The sequence below is a fragment of the Gossypium hirsutum genome, chromosome A06, assembly GCF_007990345.1.
Source record: "Gossypium hirsutum isolate 1008001.06 chromosome A06, Gossypium_hirsutum_v2.1, whole genome shotgun sequence".
In the NCBI taxonomy this organism is placed as follows: Eukaryota; Viridiplantae; Streptophyta; class Magnoliopsida; order Malvales; family Malvaceae; genus Gossypium; species Gossypium hirsutum.
In genome coordinates this window covers 91661462-91689111 of record NC_053429.1, presented here as the reverse complement: position 1 = coordinate 91689111, position 27650 = coordinate 91661462, and the positions used below count along the sequence as shown (strand labels likewise).

The window sequence follows — 27650 nt, the reverse complement described above, 5'->3', positions numbered from 1 at the left end:
CGCTCGTGTGGCTTGGGACACGCCCATACACTCAGCCCGTGTGCAACACTGACTTTACCCTTATCATACAATTAGGGGCACACGGCCAGATCATACGCCCGTCTGGCCTACCCATGTACAACACTGACTTAAAAATTTAGGTGCAGGGGTCGCACGGCCATACCACACACCCATGGAAATGGCTCATGTGTCTAACCGTGTGGACCCTAATAGGCTATTTTCCAAGCTTTTGGTCACCCTTTTTATCACTTATACTTAATGATTGTCAAATTTAAAGTAAAACATGATTATACTCTTATAAATGTTCTTGGCAAAACTTATTGCATGGAAACCTCATATCATTGGTTTCACATATGCTAGGTTATTCCCCATCTTGTATTTAAGGGAATTTCATGTCTCTTTAACACATTCAAGATTGGCTCGTTCTTGAGACTCGTTGCCAATTGGAAACAAACCATCGTATGAAGTATAAACCTGCATAGATTTATAGTTCATAGCCTATTTCAAAATAAACGAATTCCTATGGCCATATACAAAAAGATAGGTACATCTTTACATGCCTTCATTTGGCAAATCAAATGACACATATAACAAAATACTCAAAAGTCCTATACATGCCATTGAACAAATTAGAAATGTCTTTATACCAAGTTGGTCTATTTGATAGTGTGCTGGCTCTCCCCACCGTCTTCCAATCCTTACGTGTCCTTGAACTCTGAAAAGTAGGGAAAAGAGAAGGGTAAGCATTTACATGCTTAGTATGCTCGAATAATCGTAAAGTAAACTTACTAAGTAATTAGCATTCAACCAAATTGGGTAATAAAATCAATAAGCATGAAATGGCTTCCCTATCACATACACTCATCCAAAGAGTTAGTCATATAACAAGGCACCATGTAATTTATTTTAGATGAGCTCATCATTCAACATCTTATTTTGTACATATATCCCATGTTAATCCCGTTGAGTTTGTAGGAAATCTTGATGAAATATCCATTAACCGTCAATTCGTAAGGATGATCACTTCAGGTATGCACTCCCGCGAACCTCACATCTTATGGTGGGATTACCAGTCCAGGCTAAATCCCCTATTTTATGAACTCATGAGGTGATGTCGGGATTACCAGTCCAGGCTAAATCTCTTATAGTGACAAACACCTCTATTAAGCTCAAATTTGAATTACCAGTTCAGGCTAAATTCAGACCCTAATCGGATTATCCGTCCGGGCTAAATCCATAATGCACATATATTCTTTGGGAGGCTCGATCATCCAAAGGAACACCCGTCCGGGCTAGATCCTTTTCATAATTGAGATCAACGGATTACCCGTCCGGGCTAAATACTTTCTGCAACACATGTAGGATCTCAATTCACATGTCATTCATGGTTTATCCATCGAATTCCCTTTTTAACCTCAACCGAGACAATTTTTCAACATATCAATATCAAGAATGCATTTCATAAGATTTTATGCCATTAATAAATGAAATCATCATTCATTCACAAATCATATAATTAGGCAAGTGAGTAGTTTACTTTAAGTTATCCAAACTTACTTGGTATTCGTTTCGGTATTGTGCTTCGATTATTCCAAAATCTTTCGTTTTCCTCGATCGACCTCCGGAATTTGTTCCTCGACGTCTATAACAACAAAATTAAATCATCAACACTCTACATTATGCTTTTCAAGTCTAAATTCCACCCCCGATCCAAATGACCGTTTTGCCCTTAACTTTTCACATTTTTACGATTTAGTCCCTAGGCTCGTATAATGAAACACTTGCAATTTCTACCTTACCCAAGCCTAGCTAAACACTTTTCCCTCTTATGGTAGCCCACATTTTCCATTATTTTCTCATTTCAACCACACATTTTACAACTTTTGCAAAAAGGTCCCTTTAAGGGTTTTTCATGAAAATCACCTAGGAAAAGATGTTTCACACACATCCGACTTTCATATTCTTCCGTAAACCATCAAAATACAAGTAACTCATGTATGGGTAAATTTTTAAACATAAACCCTAGCATGAAATATGGGTAGAAATGGAGAGAGTAAGCTACCATGATTTCAAAAATACAAAGAACATTAAAAAGGGGCTTGGAAGCACTACTTTTGAGCTTGAAAAGCTTGGAAACCCTAGTTATGGAGAGCTTGAAAGTTTCGACTTGTACAAGGGAGAAAATGGCTGATTTTTGGTTCATTTTTCCCATTTTATTTCATTAAAATGCCAAATGACCAAAATGCCCTTAAGCCATTTTTTCAAAATTTCATCCATACAAGCCCATTTTTTCCAAAAACTTAGAAATTAGGAAAATCGCTCTCCAAGACTTTCTATTTATAATCTAAATCAATTTCATACAAATTGCTTCTAGAATCCAAGTTTTGCAATTTATTTAATTTAGTCCCTAATTTCCAATTGGACACCTTACTCAAAGAATTTCTTCATGAAATTTTAACACATACATATTCTCATACTTGAAATCTCATAATAATCATAAAATAAATATTTTATATCGGATTTGTGGTCCCAAAACCACTATTCCTACTAGGCCTTATTTTGAGATGTTATAAAACCCTTCTTAAGCAACTCCTAATCAAAGAAAGCAAACACTTGGGGTTGTACACGGTAAAGGAAAAAAATCAAGTTCAAGTAGAAAATCATTAAGAAACACATTAACTACTCAGATTGAGAAATTGTGTGAAAGTATGGCTAGTCCAAGGAAGTCAGTGAATGAAATTATTTTCCCTCACTCTCAATATACTATTTCAAATACAATGGATGCTTTGCGTGCTTTGGGAGATGAAATTCCAAAAAAAGATGAACTATACTATTTTCCATCAAAATGTTCCAAATATCGGTGAAACAAGAAGTGTTTTTGAACTTAGATCCAGATGTTAGGGTTTGGTGGCTTCGACGCGAGTATGCTGAACAAAATCTAATTGCATCATTTTCATCCTTGGTAGCAACATCCTCATTTCCCTTCCAACCATACCATCAACCACCTCCACCTTAAGCTCCTTAGAATTATTATTGTAATATAACTATACTACTTTTTTATATCTAAAACTAATGTATGATATTTTTTATGTTTGGTATTTTTATGCTATGCTTTTATTCAAGTTTCTGTGTTGTATAGAATGTCACAAAATATTAATTTATTTTTATTTGATTATTTTTTCAGGTTATGGATGAATTTAACAATATGTATAATAGTTTTTATATGAATTATGATACCCTTGAATTAAGTGAAGAAGTTCAACGAAGAATAGCCACAATTGTTACCCAAGTTGAGCACAACAATTATCATGAATAGGAAGAATATGTGTTAAGCAGTGTATTGGTACACCATGAAACTTATTTCACTATGCAATCGTATATGGGTTCAAATTATATAGGTCAAATGTGGGTGGACGAAGTATTAAATGGGCATGATGATCGTTGCATGAATAGTTTTAGGATGCCAAAAAATATATTTCACAGCTTGTTGCATGATTTGCAAACAAATTATGGCTTAAAGCATGGGAAAGTATCGACGATGGAGAAATTAGCATTGTCATTGTACATTCTTGGAAATAGAGAATCAAATTCAAATGCAACAGAGCGATTTCAACGATCTGGGGAAACTGTTAGTCGAATTTTTACTGATATGTTACATATTTTTGCTCGAATGGGAATAGACACGATTAAACCCACTGAAGGTCAATTCGAGGAAGTACCGAACCATATTCAACATGATACAAGATATTGGCCTCACTTTAAAGTAAAATTTACACAATCTTTATATTTTTAAAATATAAATTATTTCTAAATTTTATCTCATTACTTGTATTTATTTTAAAGGATTGTATTGGGGCTATAGATGTAATACACATAAAAGCATGCATTTCGCCTTCTTGTCAAATACTTTATATCGGACGGAAAGGTGAACCAACTCAAAATATTATGGCAATTTGTGACTTCAACATGTGCTTTATTTTTGCATTTCCTGGTTGGGAAGGAACAACACATGATAGTAGAATTTTTTTGCAACACATGTGATTTTAACTTTTTCTTTTATTTGTTTTACTTTTTTATATTTCAATCATTTTAATCCATGTGTTCAGCTTTTTATGTTGTTAATTTATTTAAAATAATATAATTAATTGATTAATTGAGATATTTAAATAAACTTTAAAAATAAAATATTTTATGTTCTCAAAAAAAATAATATCCTTAATATTTTTAAGAGTCAATTTCGTTTTCATTACATCCTCACTATTATATTTAAAATCAAACACATATCTCTACGTTAATTTTAATGTTGTATTATTTAAATGAATTTTAATGCCAATACGACAAATTGATGTACTAAAATCTGACTCAATTTATGGTCCCTTGATTAGATAGCCCACAACGCCAATCTTACTTCCTTTTATTATATTCCTAAAAATTACGCTCTATTCTAATTTTTTTAATTTTTATTTTATGTAAAAAAGTTACATAGTAATTAGGGACCCAAATGTCCAATCAATTTAAATAACTTTTGATATGATGAAAAAGTAATTGTTTTTTTTAAAAATTTAATTAGTTAGAAAGTTATTCTGATGTTTTGTTTGTTAAATTTTAAGATAAAATTAATTTTTTATATTAATTTAGGGTTAAATAGTAAAAAAAAGAGATATTGTCTCTTTTTTCCTATTTGATTTTCTTTATTATTTCAACGAATCTTTCGCATTTTTATTTTTTATAAACATATTTAATCATCTATCTAATATACCATTTTTTTCCTCTCATTTCCTTTTGGTGTATAATTGAAAATTCAATTTTCTTATAGTATTTATGAAAATTTAGGAGCAGTAGAAAAAAAAATTAAGATTTAAGTTTAGCTCTAACATGATTTATTTTATTGTATCCTCTTGATTTTTTATTTTTTCTGAAGATATTTCTTTTATGAGAATTAGATAATAGGTTAGGTTAATTCATTACAAAATTGAGAGTTTTTGGAATATTTTCATTCTTTTTGAAATTTAACCATTCTCAATATTGGAAGAAAGAAGAATAAAGAATCAAAAGAGGGTAACTAACTATAAATTTGATTTAGCATTTGTATTTTTATGAAATACTTAATATTTTTCATAGAATATGAGCTGCATAAGAATTGTGGGTTACACTGTCTATAGTTTTGTATTCCTGGGATTTAATTATTTGTAGTTTTGCTAAGATTAATACTTGAAATCAATTTTTTTTTATTTTATATATATTTCTATAGTTTAGCCTTTAGCTAAATAAAATGTGATTTCAAGTAGTTTTTCTAATTTGTTCCAAAACAAATTTCATAAAGTTTGAAACAATTTTATTCAATTATAATTATAATTTAAAAAATAATTTAAAAACTATTAATTAAACTTTATTATTAAATATTTAATCCAAAGTAATTAATGAATTAAACGTGATAATATAACTTTCTTATAATTTTAATCAATACCTTTGTATGTATACCAAACTTTGTAAAATAAGGTTTTCGACATCGCATTTCCCGCCATCACATTCTAAGGAAGGAATCACATCTCATTGGAATTATAATATAAAGCACCAAACGCGTATTGAAAAGGAAATGTCTCTAATCTTGAAACTGAGATGTTCTTAACCAGACATTACACAATGAACCAATCGCAAAGTGAGACATTCTATACATGAAAATCATTCAATGTCTTTGTATAAGGTGTTTGCTAATCAAACTCCACACCCAAAAATATACATATAAAGGAAAACATTCACAGGAAATCACAGAGATCCATAAAACAAATGCGCCAGGAACAAGAAATAACAAGCTCTGTGTGTTCCTTCCTGGGTAATGTGCATATAAGGAGAATCAACACATGAGGTTACCCTATTTCTGGTTGCAGCTAGTGTCTGTGCCATTAGATGGCAGCCCTCATAGCTCCTCTGGCAGCCTCGCGCTTCATCTCAGCAGCTTTACCACTGCCGCGGAAATACATGTATACTTGCTGCAAAAGCCAATAGCCAACCATGTTAGAAATGCGACAGGCGGGGCATGCTTATGCGATCATTGATATAAATTAGGTTGGAAACTGAACGAACCTGGATAACCCAAATGCTTACTATTGATTCAACACAAAATAATCCAAAACCAATGAAGTAGAAGATCTACACAAGCAAAGTAAACTTTCATCAAAATGGTCAAGAGAAGCCAAGAACAAAACTTTTGTCAACTATTTCAGTTAGCATCAACAGCAATGTTCAAGCCTTAAGCAGTAGATGCTCCACTGTTTTAGTGGTGAAATAATGAAACCTGATTGTGGGTATTAAACTTTTGACAGGTTTAAGGATATACTTACCCCAACCAACGCATTGTCACTGATAAGATCTACTGCAGGTAGGATTCCACTGTACGAGACAAAACAACACTGGTAAGATAAAGTTAAACTAGAATACCAATTTCACATCCCAAATACTTGCAGTAAATTTGCAAATGTACTTTTTGGGAGACAAGTGCACCATGTCAAACCCAAATGCATTGGTGTTGTTTATCAGTCCAAGATAAAATTGAGAATGTGAAAGATAAAAAATAGTTTAGGAACATACGTTAGTGATTTCCCTCTAAAAACTATAGGAGGAGCCACAGCAGCAAAGATGCAAAATCCGATGTGAAGCTATAAACAGGGAAAACAACATGGATCAAAAGAATCAGTATTACGGACTCCATGGCAACAAAGAAACATATCTACCAGAGAAACATGAGTTAGTACCAAATCAAATAGGAAGAACCGTCCAAATGATAAAGCAGTTTCTTTCCTGCATTATGGTCGGAAGGTGAGAAAATATTTCAATTAAAATAAGTGATGATTAGAGATTAGCAAGTGCAGGGAATGTGAACAGCCAAATTTAAGGAAATGACAACGAAACTTTGCAGTAGAGGCAACCCAAAAACTGAATTGCAATATTCAGGAAAAGAGTGGAGTATGTTAAGTACCTAAAAGCACGATACAGCGGCCGATACCACAAAATATAGGCTCCTGGAACCCCTGCTATGAAGTAGATGATAGCCAAGAACCAGATCCTCACAGCTAAACAAAAACAAATACAGTCAAACACAACACAATCTAACGTTATATATTCAAAGGAAAACATGAAATATGGAAATGCATTTCTAAACTAACCTTCTCCTTTGATCCATGCGGTAGTAACAGCTACAATGTTCCACAGCAGGCACAGAAACAACCCTGCATAGAATCAAAATACATTACCAACTATCTGTAACCCATGGCTTACACAAAATCCCTTTCCAGCTAAAGAGTTTTTAAAAAGAAAAAAAAATGGTACAAATAATCACCCAATGGAAAAACTCATTGAGTACAGCACAAATTTTCTTTATGGACAAAAACGATGACATATGCATAGGTGCACCAAGCATAAGAACATAAGGTGAAAAAGCCTAAGAAACCCTTACCTAAAAATGTTGAAAATGCAACATACTGCAATCTTTGTAGATGAACTGGTATGTCATTTGCAATATCATGATGAATGATTGGAAAAAATGGGGGCCAATTTTTCTCTTCCAAAGTAATTCCAGCTGCAAAACAGGGAAGTCAAACTCTAGCTCATGGAAGAAATGTAATAGTAACTGACCATAAAAGGAAATAGAATCAGGTCAAAATATTTTTGCAAAAGAAATGTAGTCTAGAACAGATTTTGAAACTATGAACAAACTCAATGTTTTCTATGTGAATAGTCAAATTATAAAAAAGTAATGAAAGGTACCTCTTGCTGCTGCCTCTTCTTTCCGTCTCACTTCCTGCATCGAATAAGCTTATCAGTAAATATTGTGGGATAAAATCATTTATAATGTGTCGGCGGGAAACAAAAATAAATCTATGATTCTGTAGATTAAGAATGAACTCTTAAGTTATAAAATTTCTTCCACAATATACCTGCTCCCGCCTTCTCAGTTCAGCCTCCTTAGCCTGAAGTTCCTTCTCCTTCTTCTTCAAATCCTAGATTTAAACAGAAAAACCAGAACAGGGAGATCAAATGCTTAAAAAACTATTGGAAAAGGCATTTAGAGACTGGTCTTCACTCTTCACTAACCTGATAACTTGATCCTCCTGAAGCTGTATCAAGAGGGATGTCAATTGTTGCCTCATGACCATAATTGAAACCAGCAGGTTCAGGAGGTAGTGGTGAAAGTCTTGAGTTTGATGCAGGTGGAGCACTTGGAACATTCTGAAAATTTATTGATAATAGGCGTTCAAGAAGCAAGTATTATTACAAGGCAAAAGGTCCAGTTTACTGATGTTTAGAAGCAATACTAAAAGGTCAAATTAGACATGACGGAATCATGACAATATAGCCACAAGCAACCTATTTTTTCAGAACTTTGATATATGCAAGCTAGCTCAAACTATCAGCATCAGAAAAAGAAGTAAGTTTCTAGGTTAATCACTAAGATTTTACTATAGAATTCCTAGCAAATTAGCAAAAGATATGGAATTTCAGTGTGATCAAGAGATTAAATAGTGGTAGTTTAGCACAACATCATCACCTCAAGTTATGGTTTTACATAGCATAAGTTACCTAGGATCCATGTACGTAAACAAGCAAAGCCACAGCTAAATTTCACATCTCACATCCATTCTAGTCGGAAATATGTCCTAAGACAGTAGCCATTTTAACATCGAACACTAAGTTCTGAATTAAATATTCCCTTGAAACTTTATAAACAGGGATTTAGTTACCTTTGAAAATAGACCTCCACCAAATTTAGACTGGCCAGATGCCTTCCCTCTCACAGCTGGATCCTGGTAGAAATTATTCAAAAGAAAAAAATCATAATAAAACTGATGTCTGCTAGCATCCGTAAACTAACTTAGAATTGACAGATAATACACCCAGCAAGGCATCATAGTCTTCATCTCTAGGATTATATAAGTTTGCTACTTCGTTAAATGCATGTTCGGTGACAAGAAAACATGAAGTCAATGAAAGGAGCACACAACAACCAAGTAAAATACTTCCCATAACCGATTTCAACCAAGAATTTCAGATCAAACTGAAACCCAACAAAGCAATCAGGGAGTTAAAAACAAGTCAACCTATAATCTGCTAAAGAGCTGGCTATGGCTACCATAAACTGAACTGCATGAACCCAACCCAAAACATCATCAAATAACAGAAACAAAGAAAGAGAGAGAAAAGAGAAACTGACCGAGAAAGGATTAACTTCTTCTTCTCCTTCTTCAGCGAACGGGTTTTCATCGAAACGACCAGCCATCACCTTTTTAAGTTTTTTTTTTCTTTTTTGATCTATATAAACCTTATAACAATAAATTAAAACTGAAAATGGGAGAATAATACAAGGAAGATGAAAACTAGAGAGGAGAAAAAGAAGAAGAAGCTTGGAGGAGAAGAGAATGGAAAAACTGAAAGGTCAAAGGAAATTTGGGGTCATGAATGAAGTTCTAGAGAGAGAAAACGTGGTTTCCCTTGGGAAGAAGAGGTAGAGATAGAGAGGGGGAATGAGAAGTTGGACTTTTCGGTTAACAGTCAGTTTTGTTGAATATAATAAATATATTGTGACGAAACAGCGGGAAAAAACATTATTCTCTATTTGGTTAAGTATATTTTATTAAATTAATTTTCAAGTGTGTAAATACAGAAAATTAGAAGTGTAGATAACATAATTTTTCTTTTTCATATGCGTGCATGATGGGAGAGATGGAAAATTTGAAAGAAAATTACTTTTAATTTTTCTCCCTTTTTTGACATAAGTGAAAAATAGATTTATTTTTTATTTCATTATTTTTATATATTAGTATAAAACACGATATCACTTTTATTTGTTTTCTTTTCACTTTTCTTCTTAATCGAACGCACTATTTTTTTTTTCCTTTCATTCTTCTCATCTAATAGACAATTAAATCAGGTTTGAGAGCATATGGAAATATTTTGGTTTTTGACAAAATGAAATTATTAGTTATTAGAATAATTTTTAAAAATTCTAATATATTTTTAGTGTATTTTTTTAAAAAATTTATTAAACTCTATTAAATGCTAAATTTCTTTAAATGAATTTAAGTTTCAAGGATATATTTCAAAATAAGGCTTCAACCATAAAATGATAAAATCAATATTTACTATTATTTAAGTATTTTATTAAGTTGTCGTTGAGTCTCAGCTCGATTGACATGTGTATTGTCGTAACATAGGAGCACGTGAATGAAGTAAATTATTCTCCTATTTATAGGCTGGGAAGGGGTTACGGGTAGTTTCAAAAATTATATTAAAAAAAAGCATATATAATCAGAACCAATATTTTATTAAGTTAGTGTTACACTTGATTGGGTCATCAACTCAATTATAAAATTATAAAAATACTCATGTTTTTAGATTATAATTAATATTATTATGATAACATTTTTTTCACACATTTATATAGTTTTTAAATAAAAAAATTATAAATTCAAAGCTTAAATACACATTAAATAATATTAAAATATAAATTTATTACCACTTCACTTTTATTCAAATAAATTTTAAAAATAATTTGAAATTTTAGTTTAATATAAAATATTGAGTCCACACTAATATTAAATTTGATTCTTAATCGAAAAGGCTCTTCTAAAATAGGTATTTGTTAGAAACATTTGAAGGAGTGGATTTGGCAAAAATCTGCCAACCCCATCCAAAGTCACTTTCATCTCTAACAACCACCCATAAAATATTTCAATAAAAAATTATGTATGAATTCAAAATTATTTATTATTTGCACTAATATTTAGAATAAAATTAAATAAGATTTAAATATGAAAATAAAACTCATATTCATATATTAATTTTCTTTAAATTAATCTATTTATATTTTTAATTAAAAAGCATGAAACACCTACCTCATTTTTAGTTTTTTTTTAATAAGTAAATATAAATTTAGTATAATTTGTAATTTTATCTAAGCCGTCAATTTAATTATAAAATTACAAAAATGCTCATTGTTTAGTAATGTAATACAATTCAAAAAATTTTGACTATCAAAATAATCTTAAAAAAACATAAACAATCAATTTTCGGGTTTTTTTTACATGAATAATACAAAAAATTTAATTATGGAAACGAGACATGTTGTAGATTATTTGACTAAATTAACAATATATGTCATTTTTTTTATTTGGCCTTTTAGGCTTTTTTTTAAAAAAAATTAGGGAAATAGGTCAATTTTAGAGATAGAAAGGGAAGTCACGTCCAGCTGAGCGCACTTTCCTCCTCTGTCCTAGGGTTAAAGTGTAACACCCACAACCCATTTCCATTGCCAGAATAGGGTTACGGAGTATTACTATACATATCAGAACTTTTCATATCAATTGTCATCTAATTATAAAATAAATTTCATAAATACATATATGATTCATAATGAAATAGAACATACATTTACGACTTTAAATCGAGCCTTCGAAGCCCTAAAAATAGGTTAGGAACATTCAAGGACCAAATCAGAACATTCAGGGAAAAATTGAAATTTTTCATTATAAGGCTCACACGGCCGTGTGTCTAGCCTACACGCTCATGTGCTCAACAGTGTGCTCACCCATGTAACTCACTAACTTGGGCGACATGCTCGTGTCTTAGCTCGTGTGCCAGCTCATGTGAACCATGCATCTAACACGCTCAAGGCACATACCCGTGTGGGCTACCCGTGTGCGAGACACGGCCGTGTGACAGTCCATGTCCCAAGCTGTGTATGTGTAAAAATGACCAAACCTAAGCCTATTCTTCATGCACTTATATAGGTATCTATACCAACTCATTTCACATATTCACAAGTCTATAAACACACTTTAAATCAACCAAAACATGTCATTTCTATTCATTTAAAACCAACCAAAGTATCATGTACCAAACACATTATAATGCTCATGCTACTCATTATCAAACAACTATCTATAAACCATAATATACACCAACTAACACATTCCAAACACATCATTCCAACTTAATATAACACTTACCATCTAGACCTCCTACTTAAGTTTACTTAAGGTTAATAATCATATGACAAAGTCTACCATTCATTAATCAAGTACAAAACATCACACATAGCCATAAATTATAGCATAATAACCATTTTCCCTACTACATGCCATATAAGCCAAATGTTTACAAAATCTACCAAAAGAGTCTTCGGGATAGTGTGATTTACAAAATCTACCAAAAGAGTCTTCGAGATAGTGAGATTCTACGAGTTGATCCGATCTCTTGACCACAAAATGTAATCTACAAAACAAGGACAAAGCACGAGTAAACTTACTTGAACCTTAGTAAGTTCATTAAATCAAATGATAAATATTACCAAATTTGACATAACAAATCAAATTATGAAATTAAATAACAAAGTTCCTGTCAATCATAGCTCACAGCAGGTGAGTATTGTTTAGTATATTAATTCAAATCATATTTTACAGTAATCATTTAGTAAGATCTCATTTCAGGTAATTTCAGGGTATCACTCATTCGAGTTAACTTTAAAATTTTGATAGACTCACGATGCTGCTCACACAAGCTGTAGATAATCCGCAACACATGCAAGATCTCAAGTTATCGCTACGGTCTGTACCACCAGTATATAGTACCTAATAAATAATCACCAAATCAAGGCTTGATAGACAACACCAGCTCAAGGCCTGTTAGATAACATTGGCACAAAACTTGATAGATAACATCGACTCGAGGTTTGCTATTCAGAAACATCATATTTTCACTTATTCATTTATTATTTATTCTCAAATCATTCAATAGTTAAGTTTAACATTGGATCTAATTATAATAAACATGTAATATATATAGAATCATTGCAACATAAAAGAAATATTACGAACTTACCTGACGAAACTACAACACGATAAGGTACAAGGACTATTTTGTAACTTCTTTATGCCTCGATTTTCAACCCATACTTGATCTAGAATAAAAATTCCATTCAATCAACTAATTCTAACAGTAAAATTAACTCATTTTATGTAATTAAGTCCTTTTTGAAACTTTTACAAAATTCCCCTAATATTTTAGTTTTTTGCAATTTAGTCCTTAACTCAAAACATGCAATTTAACCATTTTTATTCAAATTTCAGCTTATCCGAATATTCAAGTGCCTTTCTACAGCCCAATTTTGCAATTATTTCACGTCAAGTACAAGTAACTTTGTCATTTTAACATTTTAGTCCTTAAACATTAAAATCATCAAAAACTACTTTACAAAATTATCCTATTTAACAACCAAACTTAATAATCCATCATAAAATTCCAAGAATATACAAAACTCATCAATGGTATAATCCACAACGTTTAACAGTTTTACAAATTAGTCACCAAATTAGCTAAATTGAGCTAATACGAGCTCAAAAATATAAAAATTATTAAAAAATACGAGGTTTACTCACTCAATTGAAGAACTCAAGCTTGGCTAAAGCTTTCATGCCCTAGCTATGGTGTTTCAGTTCTCTCCCCATGAAGAAGAAATGAAATGTTAAATTTATCTTTTAATAGAAAGGAAATACTAATTTTATCTTTTAATTTCTTTAATTTAACTTACTTTTTTTAACTATTTATTAAATTAACCCTTAAAGAAATTAAAAGTAAATAGCATTTCCTTTCTTTAAATTCAATTGGTTAAAACTCCTCAAATCAAAATTCATTATAAATTACTATTGACTTTATACAAACTTACTCGTTGAATTTGTGGTCACAAAACCACTAAAAATAGACTATTACATAGGGTTTTTTTAATTTTGTTAGGTTTAGGGTTTTTGTTAGGGTTTAGTGTTTGGGTTTAAAGGTGAAATTGTGAAAGTTTATAGGTAGTTGAGGGGTTGAGGATGTGATAATGTGCCTCAGAACACATATATTTCATATGTCATGACGGGATAGAACCATTACCTCAGAAACCCATTTTGGGGAAGTCAGGTTTTGGGGTGACAATACTTGATACGATCACGGGTCAAAGTCTAGGTCGAGGTCCTAGTTGGCAGTTGTGATGCGATCACGGGTTAGAGTATAACTAAGGGCCAATTGACGGTCGTTATGTAGTCACGAATTCAAGCTTTTTAGATACTTGCAAATGATGCCTTATATATACCATACATAAGGTTGAAGCCATAATCATAAAAAAAGAGGGATTTCCTATATAATCAATGTAATTTTTGTCTCTATTTCCAAGTAACCAGTATATTTAACCTTTCATTCTTATCTGAAGGCTGACATCAAGGTGGACACAAGAGGGCTTTCAAGCGTTAAATAGATGCTTTGACATAGTAGAAGTGAAACTCAGGTCGACGAGACAATGATTGTAGCTATTAGTGAATTGTTTAATAACGTTAACCATTGTTACCTAAAAAAGAGCATTACCTTTACTGCACCGCAATAGCTGCTCCTTCCCCGAGAGTCTTCCTGTATATACTACGACGCCGACCTTTTTGAATAAGGATGAAGGTTAAAGGCATCGACTGCCTCGAAATGGAGAAAAAAATTACGCCGATTATAGTAGAAAGCCCCATAGTTTTTTTGTATGATTATGCCCTCAAACTTCTGTACGGTATTTATAAGGAAACATTTTCATGTATCCATAAAGTTTGAGCTCATGGTCGCATAACGATCGTCAACTAGCTCCCCTATTATACCCCTATCCATTACTGTATAACGGTCATCGATTGAGGCCTATACGTAGACTTCCACCCATGATCGTACAATGCAAAATCACCCCGGAACCCTACTTCCACATGATAGGTTTCAGAGGTAATGGTCTCATCTTGGCAGAATATATGAAATGTGTTTCTCGAAATGATATCGTATCACTGACGACTCAAGAATACCTCGAATGGTTGAAATTTTATTAGCGACCGAAATTTTTAACACTAAGAAATATTGTATAGTAGAGGGATGGATAGGCTGGGAGAGAAGATGTTTGGGGGATGGTGAAGTATAGAGTAGGAGACTTCCTCTATGGGCGTGGGGAAAAGGTGAGCTTGCAAAGTAAAAAATTCTCACACCTTATATTAATGAGGCGTATAGACTAGAAATCATGCATAGTGTATAGAGTCTTGAGTTCTCACCCATCCCAGATGAGAGAGTGCGGATACTAATGTCCAACACGCCGTATAAGTTGGCGTCGAACATGAACCTACATCGTGTCCCCCAAAGTTCACCCGAATTCCACTAGATATGGACCAATATGGGTATTCAAGAGAGGTACAATCAACAGAGGTTATGTGGGTACTGTAGAAACCTAGGGCATACGAAGGCAACATGTTCTATTTTGAGGGGTAATTGAGGCCTCAACATTGCTTTATTCATTTTTAGGGTAAAAAATCTGTAATTTTTTTAACTTGCATTTCAACTGTGTTTGGCATAGTCTACTAGTTTGATAAAGATGCCTTTCCAAAGTTACATGTTTCATATCAAATATTAAATATATCAAAATTTACATATGATTTAAATTTTATTTTAACATAGACAAATATGAGTTGTAATAGAAATACATAAAAAATTCATTTATTCATTGATATTAATCATTTTTACATTGCAATAATTAAATACAAAAATATTAATGGCATTTTCGAGCCGAGTGTGTATCGTAGAGTGGTGGTTGACGGGTACGAGCAAAATTTCTATGCACAACTAGTGCTACCAGTTCATCCATTTGATCGTCACCATTGCTTTCATTTTATTCGTCTTTACCTTCAACCTCGTGCTTATACTAGTCTCTATCGTGGTCGTCTTCATTATCTTCATTTCATCTTTATCTCTACTTTCGGCTTCATTTTCATCTTCGTCTTTGTCTCTATCGTCTTTCTTCGTGCTTGAGTGTGGTGTCATCCTAGCCTCCTATCGTGTGTCTTCCACTCCACAAGAAGATGGTTACGCCAATAATCCACCTCCTAATATAATGATGCAATGGGTGTTTGTGACACTATCGGTGTGTAACGGTATGATATTACAAAATTTAGATACATTCGCATTGACCCGAGCATCGACACTAGCATCGATGACTGAATCAGTAACGGTACATGTGTCAGTATTCGGATCGACATTTGCGTCGATATTTGGATTGGTATTTACATTGACATCGACTTTAGCATAGGGGTGTAGAATGCGGGGGATATCGGTGTCCCAAAGTATGTACATATAGGAAAGGTAGAAGCAGGGATGTACTGTAGTGCCCAGTGTGGTAGTTGTAAATCGAACACAGAGTTAATGAAATTAACAAAAATAAGTAGAGTGACTTGACCGGGATGTGGCATAGACATAGAAAACATTTCTTCAGTCAGAGCCAATGACGAACCTGTCATACGACCATGTCTGAACCTACGTTGTCAGGGTAGTCGTCATGGCCTCTTTTGACGAAGTTGTCTACTCCTCGCCTCAACCGATAGTAGATATGATTTCCTGGTGAACTGAACCACGATAAGTACTCTAAATAAGTCATCCTGTCTAATAAGAAAAATAGTTTGCAAATAGTTAAGAATTCCATCTTCGTTGATGTACTCCTTGTGAATGTTTTACCAATTCTCGTCGTTCTTCCTTCGCAACTCCACTTTGTGCAGTGCTTCTATGTCCTGCGGTGGCGGCGAAAATTTGTTGCCTCTACCTAAACTGCCACATCACTCGATCCTATTCGTGCATTTCCACTGTCGCATACACTATCAACGACACCTTTGCATCCACATACTCCAATTGGCCAAAAATTCTTGCAGGACACATTCTATGATATCTAGCTCAACGTATGACATCTATTCAAACTGTAGTGCACAATTGCAAGTTCCATTATGTACGAAATTTTATTTTAGAAATCATTGCGTAATTAAGATAGGTTGGAAAGAATAAGTAACTAACATTGGCGTCCGAGCGTTGATTTACAACAGCTTGATATCTTTAAGCTACTAGGGTAATCTCACATAACTTGGTTCATGGTTCCACCTATACAAGTGATATGTTAATTTAAACATATAATAAATAAACTACATTTACTATACAAACTACATATTTATTAAGAAATGATTTTTACCTTGTCACCAATGGGAACATGTATGAGTCAGTAACTTAGGGACACTTAAATGGTAGTCGCCACCAAGTCCACGACTGCAGCAGGAGTAGACAACCATCAATTGACATCTTATCCGATTCTGTCGTCCGTAACAACTTCTGGTACAATGTGGCCAACACGGCTGATCCCCAACTCAATCGTTCATTTTCTTTGAAGTCGACTAGGTGTAGTAGCCACCTTAGGTATACCAAATTTTGAGATTTTTTAGGCATTATAATGCCCCCAATTAGCTTGAGGAAGAACGTCTGAGCGTATTGTTCTTTGACGACGTTGAGCCCGTCATTAGGAAGTTCTTTGAAATTCGTTTCCAACCACTTAATATGTATCCAATCACCTTAAAACCTATTCAACATCTTTCCAAAAATGCCTCGCAAAGATCCTCTTTATCGAGAACGACCATTGACCCTATGACGGCTGGCCTATACACTGGTAAACCTAGGTGTAAAGCTACGTCATCTAGTGTGATTGTACACTCGCCGCATGGAAGATAGAAAGTATGTGTCTCAAGCCTCCATCTTTCCACCAACGCGCTAATAAGTGTAGAATTGAGTTTGCAGCCCCTGAGCATATGAGATGCGTGCAAGAATCTCGTATCTTGTAAGTAACCATAAATTTCGGGGATTGTGCCCTTTTACAAATTATGTATGAACCCCTCCAAAGCACAATCGTTCACCTATTTATATCGATAAAAAAATTAATTTAAAATATTTTAAAAAATAAAAACTTTAAATGTTCGTCTTACCATTATCGCTTGAGCGACTAAAATGTGCTTGTCATCAAAACGAATTAGAGAGATTGTCATTCGTAAAAATTCAATTGAAACAAATAAATATGAAATAATTAAAAAATAATATTTTGAAACGAGCGTGTCAGAAAATTTAAAACAGAACATGAGAGAATTGAGAGAATTAAGAGAGTTGAAAGTTCAGAAAGAATTAAAAATATAGGATTTGAGTGAAAAAATTAAAATGACATGGTATTTATAGAAAAAAAATTTGATCGTTGGGCCCTTTAATTTTTTTTACCTTTGCTAGCCAACGGTCAAAAAGCTGTTGGAGAAAAGCGCGCTTAGTTGGACACACTTTCTCTTTTTCTCTTCAAAAACAACTTTTTTTCCTAGATAAAAAAAACATATATAGTTAATTTAGCCAAATTATTTATGATAATAATATGTTTTCAATAGTAAACTTAGATGTCGTCAAGTGTCAAGTGGCACTAAATCCCAAAAGCCACTCAATCATAATGGGAAAAGAAATGCTTTTTAAAGTGGTTCTGCCTCGGGCAACACCAAAAATCATTTGTATTTTTCTTTAAATATTGTAAATACGGAAGAAATAAAAAATTAATTTTTAAATTGGTGTCTCCTGATACATTGTCGGCACTAGGTTTTTTACTGTATCGGCACATACTTCTACATCATTAAACCCTATGCCAATTTTTTTAAAAAAATTTTAAACCAGTGTCGTCGTCAACGTATCAAGTGACACCACTTAAAAACATAATTTTTTTTGTGTTTATTCACTATTTACTTCAAATTTTTTAGAAACACAAAAAATACAATATTTGACGCTGGTGCTGCCTGACAATATGATGGCATTAAAAAATATTTTTTAATCTGAAATGAGTGTCTCATAATAGATTATTTTTTATGCTGGTACCGCTTAACACATTAACGTAACAGTGCAAAATATACTATTTATAAAAAGTTGTGTTTAATTGATTTTGTTATGGTTGTCCGTAGTTTTGAATAAACTGTGGTTTTTCCTTTTTATTCGAAATTCTTTCACAGAATATTAAAATTGAACTTCAATTTAGTCCAAATTCACATTGGGAAACCAAGTATATATTTTTCACCACTATTAAATTAACTATTATAAAATAAAGCATTTGATTTATTTATAATTTTATATCTATAGTATATATTTTAGATATGGGTAAGCTACGTTATTAGTCACTGAACTAGTAAGATTCGTTTTGATCACTCAACCTTAAAAATTACAAAATGGTTATTGAACTATTAAAAATTTTCAGTTAAGCCATTAGGCTTGTAACGACCTAATTTTCAGTGGTGTCGGAAATGGTGATTTGAGATCACTAAATCCAACAAATAAGATTGAACAAGATAGTAATTTAATATTTATGAGTCAAGTAAGAATTTAGAAGAATTTGTGAAATGGTGAAATTAGTGAATTAAAAGAATTTATTAGGTCAAACGGGTCAAAACGAGGTATCGAGACCTCGAATTTGAAAATCAAGCTATAAATATTTTTATAAATATTTATGAAGTTTCATTTAGCTAGTATTAAAGTTTGGTTGAGAAATTTTAACGATTAGGTAGTCAATTAAATAAAAAGGACTAAATTGTAATAAAAAAAATTTTTGCTAAAAGGATTAAATAGCTCAAGTGTTAAAAGAAGGAAGATTTAAAGGGAAATTAAGCCTAAAAGTGAATAGGTTGGACGGCAAAGGCAAGAAAATCAGCAGAAAAATAAGGGAAATAAGGGCAAAATTGGAAATTTTACAACTTTAACATATAAAATAAGAACAAAATTGAAGAATCTAAAGATCTCTTCATATTTTATCAGCCAAAACGCCGTAGAAGGTCTGGAGAAAGCTGGTTTTTCATATTTTTACATCATATCAAGAAAACGAACTGAATCGTGGAAAGGAAAAAATTTAAGAATAGTCCCTGAATTTCTACGACTTTTGCAAATTAGCCCAGGTAAGTTCATATGGTAAAGTTCAATGTTTTGTTATGAAAATCTTATGATTGTTAAAGTATTTTATTGTTGATGAATACTATCAATTTGCATTAACAAATAAATAATGTGTAACTAAAAGTACAAATTAGTAGGAACAATGGATTTGAGTGCTTCTATTCTGTGACCCTGATGAATTGACGAAAAATATGTGATAAGTGCGCCCGTTTCAGACCATAGCTGGGCTATGGCATCGGTGCAATGTGATAATGTGACTCCGTATAAGACCGTAGCTGGGCTATGGCATCGGTATAATGTGATAATGTGATTCCGTATAAGACCATGTCTGGGATATGGCTTCGGTATGATATGTGAATCGTGTAAGACCATGGCAAGGCTATGGCTTCGGTGTGTGATGCGTAACAATGTGAAAGTCCATAGTTTACTATGGCAATGTGATAATGGAGCACTCAATTCCCTTATTGTTCCCTAATTTGACAATGAAATAAATGAGAAATGGGCCTAAGGGAGTTAACTTGTGAGTAGCCATATGGAAATTATTCAAATGAGTTATTAATGAAATTGTGATTTGGAGGATGGAATAGTTAAACTAATAGATATATGATTGTGTACAATATTTGATAAGATTTGTGTTTTTATGCCTATGAGCTTACTAAGCTTCAATAAGCTTACTTGTGTGTGTTTGATAATTTCTTTTGTAGATTGAATTAAAGAGAAGTTGGTAGATCGGAACAACACAACAAGGCACACTATTCAGATCAATTCCGGTAGTTTTTGTTTTATGTTTAAAGATTTATATGGCATGTATAGAGTTTGAATGAATTGAAGAAAAGATGTTATAAACTAGTTAGCAATATTTGTACTAAAACAGTTTTTGGTAAGTAGCAGTAGTTTGACTTTGAAAATTCACCATAAATTGTGGAATTTGAGTTAAGGCCTGAGAAAAAAATGAGATTAAAGCCTAATGAGTCTAGTTTCATATAGAGGAAACGGTGCATGCAATTGGATTTTATGTTATGAGATATTTAAATTGTTGTGAGACAGATTCTGAATGACTTCGAGTTCCCTTGTTCTAATTTGTAAAAATAATTAAAAATTGTACAAAAATAATTATGAGTCATACTGTATATGTATGGATTCCTCATTGGGTCTATTTCTAAGAGAAACAAACGACATGGTTATTTGAATTCTGTACAAGGAGAAATTTGGTTCGTAGTGCACAGGGGTCAAAGTAGCCAAACCCTGAAACAGGGGAGAATTTAACTAATAAACTGTACTAATTGGACCAACCAAAAATTATATAAGAAAATTGGAAAGTAGATATATGAGTCTAAATTTGGGGAAAATTTACGGATTTGAATTTCGAGTTTTATAACTCAAAATATGATTTTTTTAGCAACTATGACGCAGTTGGACAGCTTGTCTAAAAAGTATGATATAGATTATCTGAATTTGGTTAAGTGCTCAAATAAGTTTAGTAGTGCCTTGTGCTCGACTCTGGCGACGGTCTCGGGTAAGGGGCGTTACAAGGCTATTAAGGTTTTTTATTATTTTTATTTTTATTTTTTAAGTGCAACTAGTGAGCTCCTATGGATGATTCAATGATCGATACGATGGATCAATACCTATTGGCAAATAGAAGAACATACCTTAAGTTCAAGTAATTTTGATGATCAATGTCAAAGATTGAAGAAGAAAGTTGTTTAGATTTTAGTTTGCAGATTCTAACGTTCAAATTTGTTTCATGAAATAAAATTAAACTGTAATAAAGAAGGGGAATGAGAATTTTCAATTGGTGCAAGTGGTGCGAACAGAAAAGACCATACTACAACAATTTTAACAGCCCAACTCAATAACTTAAATAAAAACTTTTTAATAGTTTGGTGACCATTTTGTAACATTTTAAAGTTAAGTGACTAAAACAAAAACTTACTTATAGTTTACTGACTAATGGTGTAGTTTATCCTTTAGATATTATTGTAATCAGTAGGGGGTCTCATTGATTGGAGTATAATTAGAGTACCTCAATTGCGAAGGTGAGAATTGAGGTAATTACAAAAAAATATACTAAAATATAATTACTCTATGGCTTTTTAGGCACAACTTTAAATTATTTAAGTTTTAAAAAATTATTTTTATACAATAAGACATGAACTTTATTTTTAAAAATTTAATTATATGTTACTTTACTAATTTTGTCTAAATAATCTAAAAATTTTGTTGATGATAATTAATTTCTCATATATTTTTGTCTACTAAATATTTAATTAAATTAGATAGTATCCATTATAAATTATTAAAATGAATTTTAACTAAATTACATAGTATTTTTTATAATTAGTCATACTAATTTTAATTAAATTATATAGTATTTATTATTTATTAATACTTAGTCAAAGACCAATTGATGATGGCAAGAAGTATATGATTATTGGTATAGAGAGAACAATCCAACAAATATAGAATTAGCGGCAAATTCATAAAAAATTTTAGGGATTGATATTGAATTATAAAATATTTGAAAGATTAAAGTGTACTTTGATTATGTATTAACTCATATTTTGCTCATTTTTAAAGAACTAAATAAAAATATTTTAATTTTTGGGGCTTGAAATGTAATTTTATTATATATTAATTTTTAATTTTATCATTTATAAAAGAACTAAAAGACTATTTTTCAATTTTTTGAGGGGTAAGAGGAGCAAGGCTCATACTTGCCCCTTGTATTTGTTTCCATACAACATGGTAGAGTAATTAGATAAAAATAAAATTATATAAGATATTTATTTTTCTTGTTAATTTTATTAGCAATCGAATGGATACATTCTTAGATTAAAATAATTTTCATGGACTTTGGAAACGTCGAGAAGAGTTGGTAGTTGATGAAAAAAGAAAGAAAAATCAAAATGAAATAAAGTGAAAGGACAAGGAAATTGACTTATAATAATAATAATAAAAGAAAAGCGCGGCTGATGTGTAACGTTTGGTGTACAATTTTTTGTTATAGCTTACTCAACTTGAGGCTGCTTCAACATTTTTCTCCATAAATTCCTCTTTCTAGAAGAAAAACTCACGCACACCAAATACAAATTTATTACATAAGATGTGAAACTTATTTCAACCTGCTCAAATTCAAGCAACAATCCCAATGAACAGAATATTTTGGTCAAATCTAATATAAAATTAATCAAAGACTGAATGGTTTTGCAGCAAATTAGGAAGATACGAAGATGTCAATGTCAGGTCATATACAAAGACCTTTCCAACAAAAAGAAATGTATTTACAAATGACAAAAGCCAGGTTGAAAGCATGTCTCAGCTCTGAAAGTGATGTTCTAATAGATGTGGTTTCTTTGCTATATATACATATATAGATATTTCTCTATCACATCTTACGTGAATCCTTTGCTAGCTTTATAAGCTTATTTCTGGTGCTGCCATGGCACCTCCTCTTGCAGCATTACGTTTTGCCTCCGCTGTCTTTCCACTGCCACGGAAATACCTATAAACTCTCTGCCAAAAAGAAAAAAAAAAAAACATGGGTAATTCGTGTGTGTTTTAAATTTCTAATTGCAGCAGCAAAGTGTGGAATGAACTCAAGATGTTTGATGATATACCTGAATGACCCAGATGCTTAACAGTGACTCAACACAGAATAACCCAAATCCTACGAAGTAGAAGATCTGCGAATAAAAAGACAAATGTTTTAATTATAGTTATTTACCCTTTCATATCAAACAATGCAAGAGAAGAAATGATCCTTAATTTTACCCCTACTAAAGCATTGTCGCTCATAGTACGCAACGCACTCACGAATCCCCTGCACCACCCCATAACAGTACATTAAGTCATGATCAGGAGTAGGGAAAACTGGAAAATGAATTGCATCAGTTTTGGACCAAAAACTAAAAGAGATTTTACTATCAAATCCAACCAGTTATGCCAGTGTCAGACATGGATATGTGTCCAGAAACTTACGAGAAAGATAACCCATCATAAATTATAGGCGGAGCAACCGAACCATAAATGCAGAAGCCGATATGTATCTGCAACCAGACAACAAAAATTGTATAAAATTGCTAGCTGTGGGAATCTGGCAAGGGTTAACCAGATGCACAAAACAATACATTACCACATAAAACATGAAAAACCATCCGAACTTAAACGCACTGTCTTTCCTGCAACATGATTATAAAGAAAGATAATTCATTAAACAGAATGAAGAACGTTGTTAAAAAAATGAGGGAAGAACAGGGTTTTAATTAGTACCTGCAAGCTCGATAAAGTGGACGATACCATAGTAAATAAGCTCCTGGTACGCCTATAATGAAATAGATGACAGCCAGGAACCATATCCTTACGCCTAAATGTAATAGTTTTTAAGATTCAACCATCAGAATCTAAAGATTGTAATGAAAAAGAAAGAAAACCCAGGAGTAGCAACGGGATTTCTAATCCAACCTGACCCTTTGATGCTTGCTGTGGAAACAGCTATGATATTCCAGAAAAGGCATAGGATCAACCCTGCATGAAATGAACATTCATCATTCTATCTTGTTTGTAATAATAAAATCTTAGCTATGCATTTTGACAAGCAGCTTGCTTACATACCTATGAAGGTGGCGAAAGCTACATATAGCATTCGATGTAGATAATTAGGTATCTCATTTGCAATGTCATGGTGGATGATTGGGAAAAACGGTGGCCAATTTTTCACATCCAGAAACACCCCAGCTACAACCAAAACAAAATCAACCTTGTGACGGTCAATCATTATTTTATATATGTATTTTTAAAACCAAGAAGCTGCATTGCAAATTTAAGAATAAAAACATCAAACCTGCTAAAATGAACTTGAAGAAGCTTAAATACCCAGAAGAGAGAGATTAAATTTGCAAAAAAATTTAGTGGCAAATATTACCTCGTGCTAGAGCTTCTTCTTTCCTTTTAACTTCCTGATGAATGCATGTCCGCGAAAGATGGTAATGAGTAAGAATTACGAACAAGGGCAATTCAATGATTCATCTACTGCTAAAGGCCATTGCGTAAGATATATACATACATACATGAATATGGTGACTATGAATAGTATACGCTTTGACTTTTCATTATATAATTAATAAACAGTGTTGTTGATGGGATTTTGAACGTTCGGAGAGACTTTGTGAAATATTGTCCACCAGGGTGACGGCTAACAGATCTCTTCCACAAGTTCGAGCCGGAATGTCTATGTTTGATTTTATACTTAAGTTTTATCTCTCGAATTTGTTTCAAAATGACTCTGCTGGAGCCTGGAGTTCAAGGAATAGTGAGTTTAGAGGGGTGAGTGAAGGAGAACTCAATATTTGCTCTTGATGGGATTTGAACTCTTACTTTCACCTAACAATTACAAGACTAAGGAGGATACTATTTGTGGGTAAGATTGACATCTCACACTGAGTGTACGGTGGAATCCATGGGAAGTTAAAATTCTGATTTGATAGTAGTATAGGACTCAATTCATACTTTTTCATTTTAACGCATTAACATGATTTGGACTAATCTCTCTTACTAACAAGTAATAACAGTAAGGAAAAAAAGTCAATTTAAAGCAAAATTATGAAGTGATAGTACAAGGAATAAAAACATAATTTGGCCAAGTTTTTAACATGTTTGTAAAGATGTATTACCTCTTCCCTCCTTCTAAGTTCAGCTTCCTTGGCCTGGAGTTCTCTCTCTTTCTGCTTCAAATTCTACATTTCAAGCATCATAATACATATAGTCAGAAAAAAGCTGATGTGATGAGTTGGACAACATCCAGAAAAGTGGGTTTGAAATTACCGTGGGATTATCAAGATTGATCTCAATGACTGGATTGCGATCATAATTGTAGCTGACAGGTTCAGGAGGAAGAGCTGGAAGCCTTGAGTGCGAATATTGTGAAGGGTTCTGCATGTTTACCAATTATCCAAACTCATAAACTACGTACAGATTCTATATATATGTGTATAGGATAAATTATAAATATAGAGTGGATGGAGAGATATGAAACTCACGGAAAAAGGATTAACTTGATCTTCTTCTTCGTCAAAAGGGTTCCTATCGCGGTAACCAGCCATGGTTCCTTTTCTTGTTCTTGGGATGTGAAGACGACATTTTGTTTACCGAGGGAGAAGTGGTGTTATATAGAGAGAGAAAGAATTTACAAAGTTTGTCTTTGTTGGGATGTACCATTGCGTTGAAGCCAAGGCGAAAAGGAATTTGAGAGACGAGAAGAGAAGGACGGCAACATGGTATATATAAACTACTCTTGTCTTAACTTTCGGATTCATCGAAGAAACTCAGTGTTTTATAGCTTGTTCAGTGTTTCTATTGGAGAGTGACCTGGTAAACAACAACATCTAAGCACGTTATTTCATAGGAAGATAAATGCTTTATCTTCTTTCATCTAAATAAACAGTACGCCTCTACACACAAAATTCGAATCCTAAATAACCAAATTAAGTTAGGATTATCTTTAAACTAAAAACGCCATCAACATTGTTTTGGTCTCTTGGTGTTTTTTTATTGTGCTTTGTGGTATCGATTTGTTTCAGTATACTATTTTAAATTGATCTATATTCTTTAAAAAATTTTAATGTATAAATATATTTACAAACATCAAATTAATAATAGTAAATCAATCTCAAAGGTAAAATATTTATCAATTATTTTAATTACTCATTTATAAACTCGACAAATAAAAATCTATCATTCAAATAAATCTAAAATTAATAATAAAATCCATAAAAATCTAAGGATTTAGCTTTTTTTTTTTGCTGGATTTTTTTCTTTGATAATCTTTATTATATTTAAGTTTTATTAGATTTTGAATGAGAATATATATATATTTTATATTTTAAGAAGGAAGGAAGGCTTGGAAGGTTCTTCACAGTTCTTATTTTCCTATTGGAAATCCCGTTTGAGGATATCCGCCCAAGTCCACTAACAAATCAGCCCAAATTTGGGACATTTGGAGGAGACCACCTGTCTCAGCTAAAGCTTTTTTATCTTATTCTCTTTCACGACAAAACCATTTCCCTTAAGAAATATTGCCTCCATTTCAACGCCGTCACTGCTGTCGGAGTCTCGATCGGTTACCGTCGATTCGCTATCCTTAACTGCCCGACGTCTGCGGAACCGCAACAGGACCTCCTGAACGTGAGGGAGACTACCGCTGTCCAATAAAGATGAGTTTTTTTCTCTGCCTTTTTTCGATTTAACTAAACGGGTTGTGGATGGTGAATGTTGGAAACGTGATGGGCCGAAAATTTACTTTTTATTACACACTCAATATATTACAATACGAAGATTACAAATATTTTCTCAATGACTAGATAGTCTAGCTGCTGCTAGATTTTAACTCACTCAAGGTTTGCTAACCTTCTCACTCTCACTCACGTTGCTTCTCTTATTTCTTTTTTCTTCTCATTTTTCTTCATTACAACACAAGTTCAAGCCTCTATTTATAGGCTGATAAAGTGACAACAAATGTGGCTATTAATCCACTTAATTTCCAGCCACAAAACATCTCAATAATGGAGCACTTTGTATGGCTAAAATTTCAGCACTTTGCATGGCACAAAATTGCTCCACGTCTCATGCTTCTAGATTATGCTTGGAGTGGGTTTGATTTCTAACACTCCCCCTCAAACCCAACTTTCATACCGAGCTTCTCTTTGAATTTGTTGAATGTCTCCACTTTCAACGGCTTTGTGAAAATATCTGCCAGTTGATCTTCTGTCCTGCAATGGACCAACTCCACGTTTTTGTTTTTCACTTGCTCTCGGATAAAATGATACTTCGTATCGATGTGCTTGCTT

General features: G+C 32.7%; 2 protein-coding genes across 2 annotated transcripts; both read right to left on the bottom strand.

The window, feature by feature from the left end:
* Nucleotides 1–5585: 5585 nt before the first annotated feature.
* LOC107945873 (secretory carrier-associated membrane protein 3) lies at nucleotides 5586–9545 on the bottom strand. Its single transcript, XM_016880030.2, has 13 exons — nucleotides 9209–9545; nucleotides 8739–8801; nucleotides 8092–8226; nucleotides 7935–7997; nucleotides 7765–7798; nucleotides 7454–7576; nucleotides 7164–7226; nucleotides 6977–7070; nucleotides 6753–6798; nucleotides 6589–6656; nucleotides 6342–6390; nucleotides 6085–6150; nucleotides 5586–5990 (listed from the first exon to the last, which is right to left on the bottom strand). The coding sequence occupies exons 1-13, from the start codon at nucleotides 9272–9274 to the stop codon at nucleotides 5904–5906; spliced, it is 957 nt and encodes a 318-aa protein (XP_016735519.2). The 5' UTR covers nucleotides 9275–9545; the 3' UTR covers nucleotides 5586–5903.
* Nucleotides 9546–22921: 13376 nt separating this feature from the next.
* LOC107952206 (secretory carrier-associated membrane protein) lies at nucleotides 22922–26084 on the bottom strand. Its single transcript, XM_016887496.2, has 12 exons — nucleotides 25845–26084; nucleotides 25630–25737; nucleotides 25479–25541; nucleotides 24731–24764; nucleotides 24421–24543; nucleotides 24271–24333; nucleotides 24079–24172; nucleotides 23942–23987; nucleotides 23788–23855; nucleotides 23581–23629; nucleotides 23427–23492; nucleotides 22922–23322 (listed from the first exon to the last, which is right to left on the bottom strand). Exons 1-12 carry the CDS (start codon nucleotides 25905–25907, stop codon nucleotides 23224–23226), a joined length of 876 nt encoding a protein of 291 aa, XP_016742985.2. The 5' UTR covers nucleotides 25908–26084; the 3' UTR covers nucleotides 22922–23223.
* Between the last annotated feature and the right edge of the window lie 1566 nt (nucleotides 26085–27650).

Bases quoted from the DNA above. Each gene is read 5' to 3' on its own strand.
- LOC107945873 (XM_016880030.2), bottom strand. From the start codon at position 9,274: ATGGCTGGTCGTTTCGATGAAAACCCGTTCGCTGAAGAAGGAGAAGAA. The intron at 7,071-7,163 runs GTTAGTTTAGAA...GTTTTTGTTTAG, and splicing joins CGCATGGATCAAAGGAGAAG to CTGTGAGGATCTGGTTCTTG. The intron at 6,799-6,976 runs GTACTTAACATA...ACCATAATGCAG, and splicing joins CCGCTGTATCGTGCTTTTAG to GAAAGAAACTGCTTTATCAT.
- LOC107952206 (XM_016887496.2), bottom strand. From the start codon at position 25,907: ATGGCTGGTTACCGCGATAGGAACCCTTTTGACGAAGAAGAAGATCAA. The intron at 24,544-24,730 runs GTAATATTTGCC...TTTTGGTTGTAG, and splicing joins AGAAGAAGCTCTAGCACGAG to CTGGGGTGTTTCTGGATGTG. The intron at 24,173-24,270 runs GTTGGATTAGAA...TATTACATTTAG, and splicing joins AGCAAGCATCAAAGGGTCAG to GCGTAAGGATATGGTTCCTG.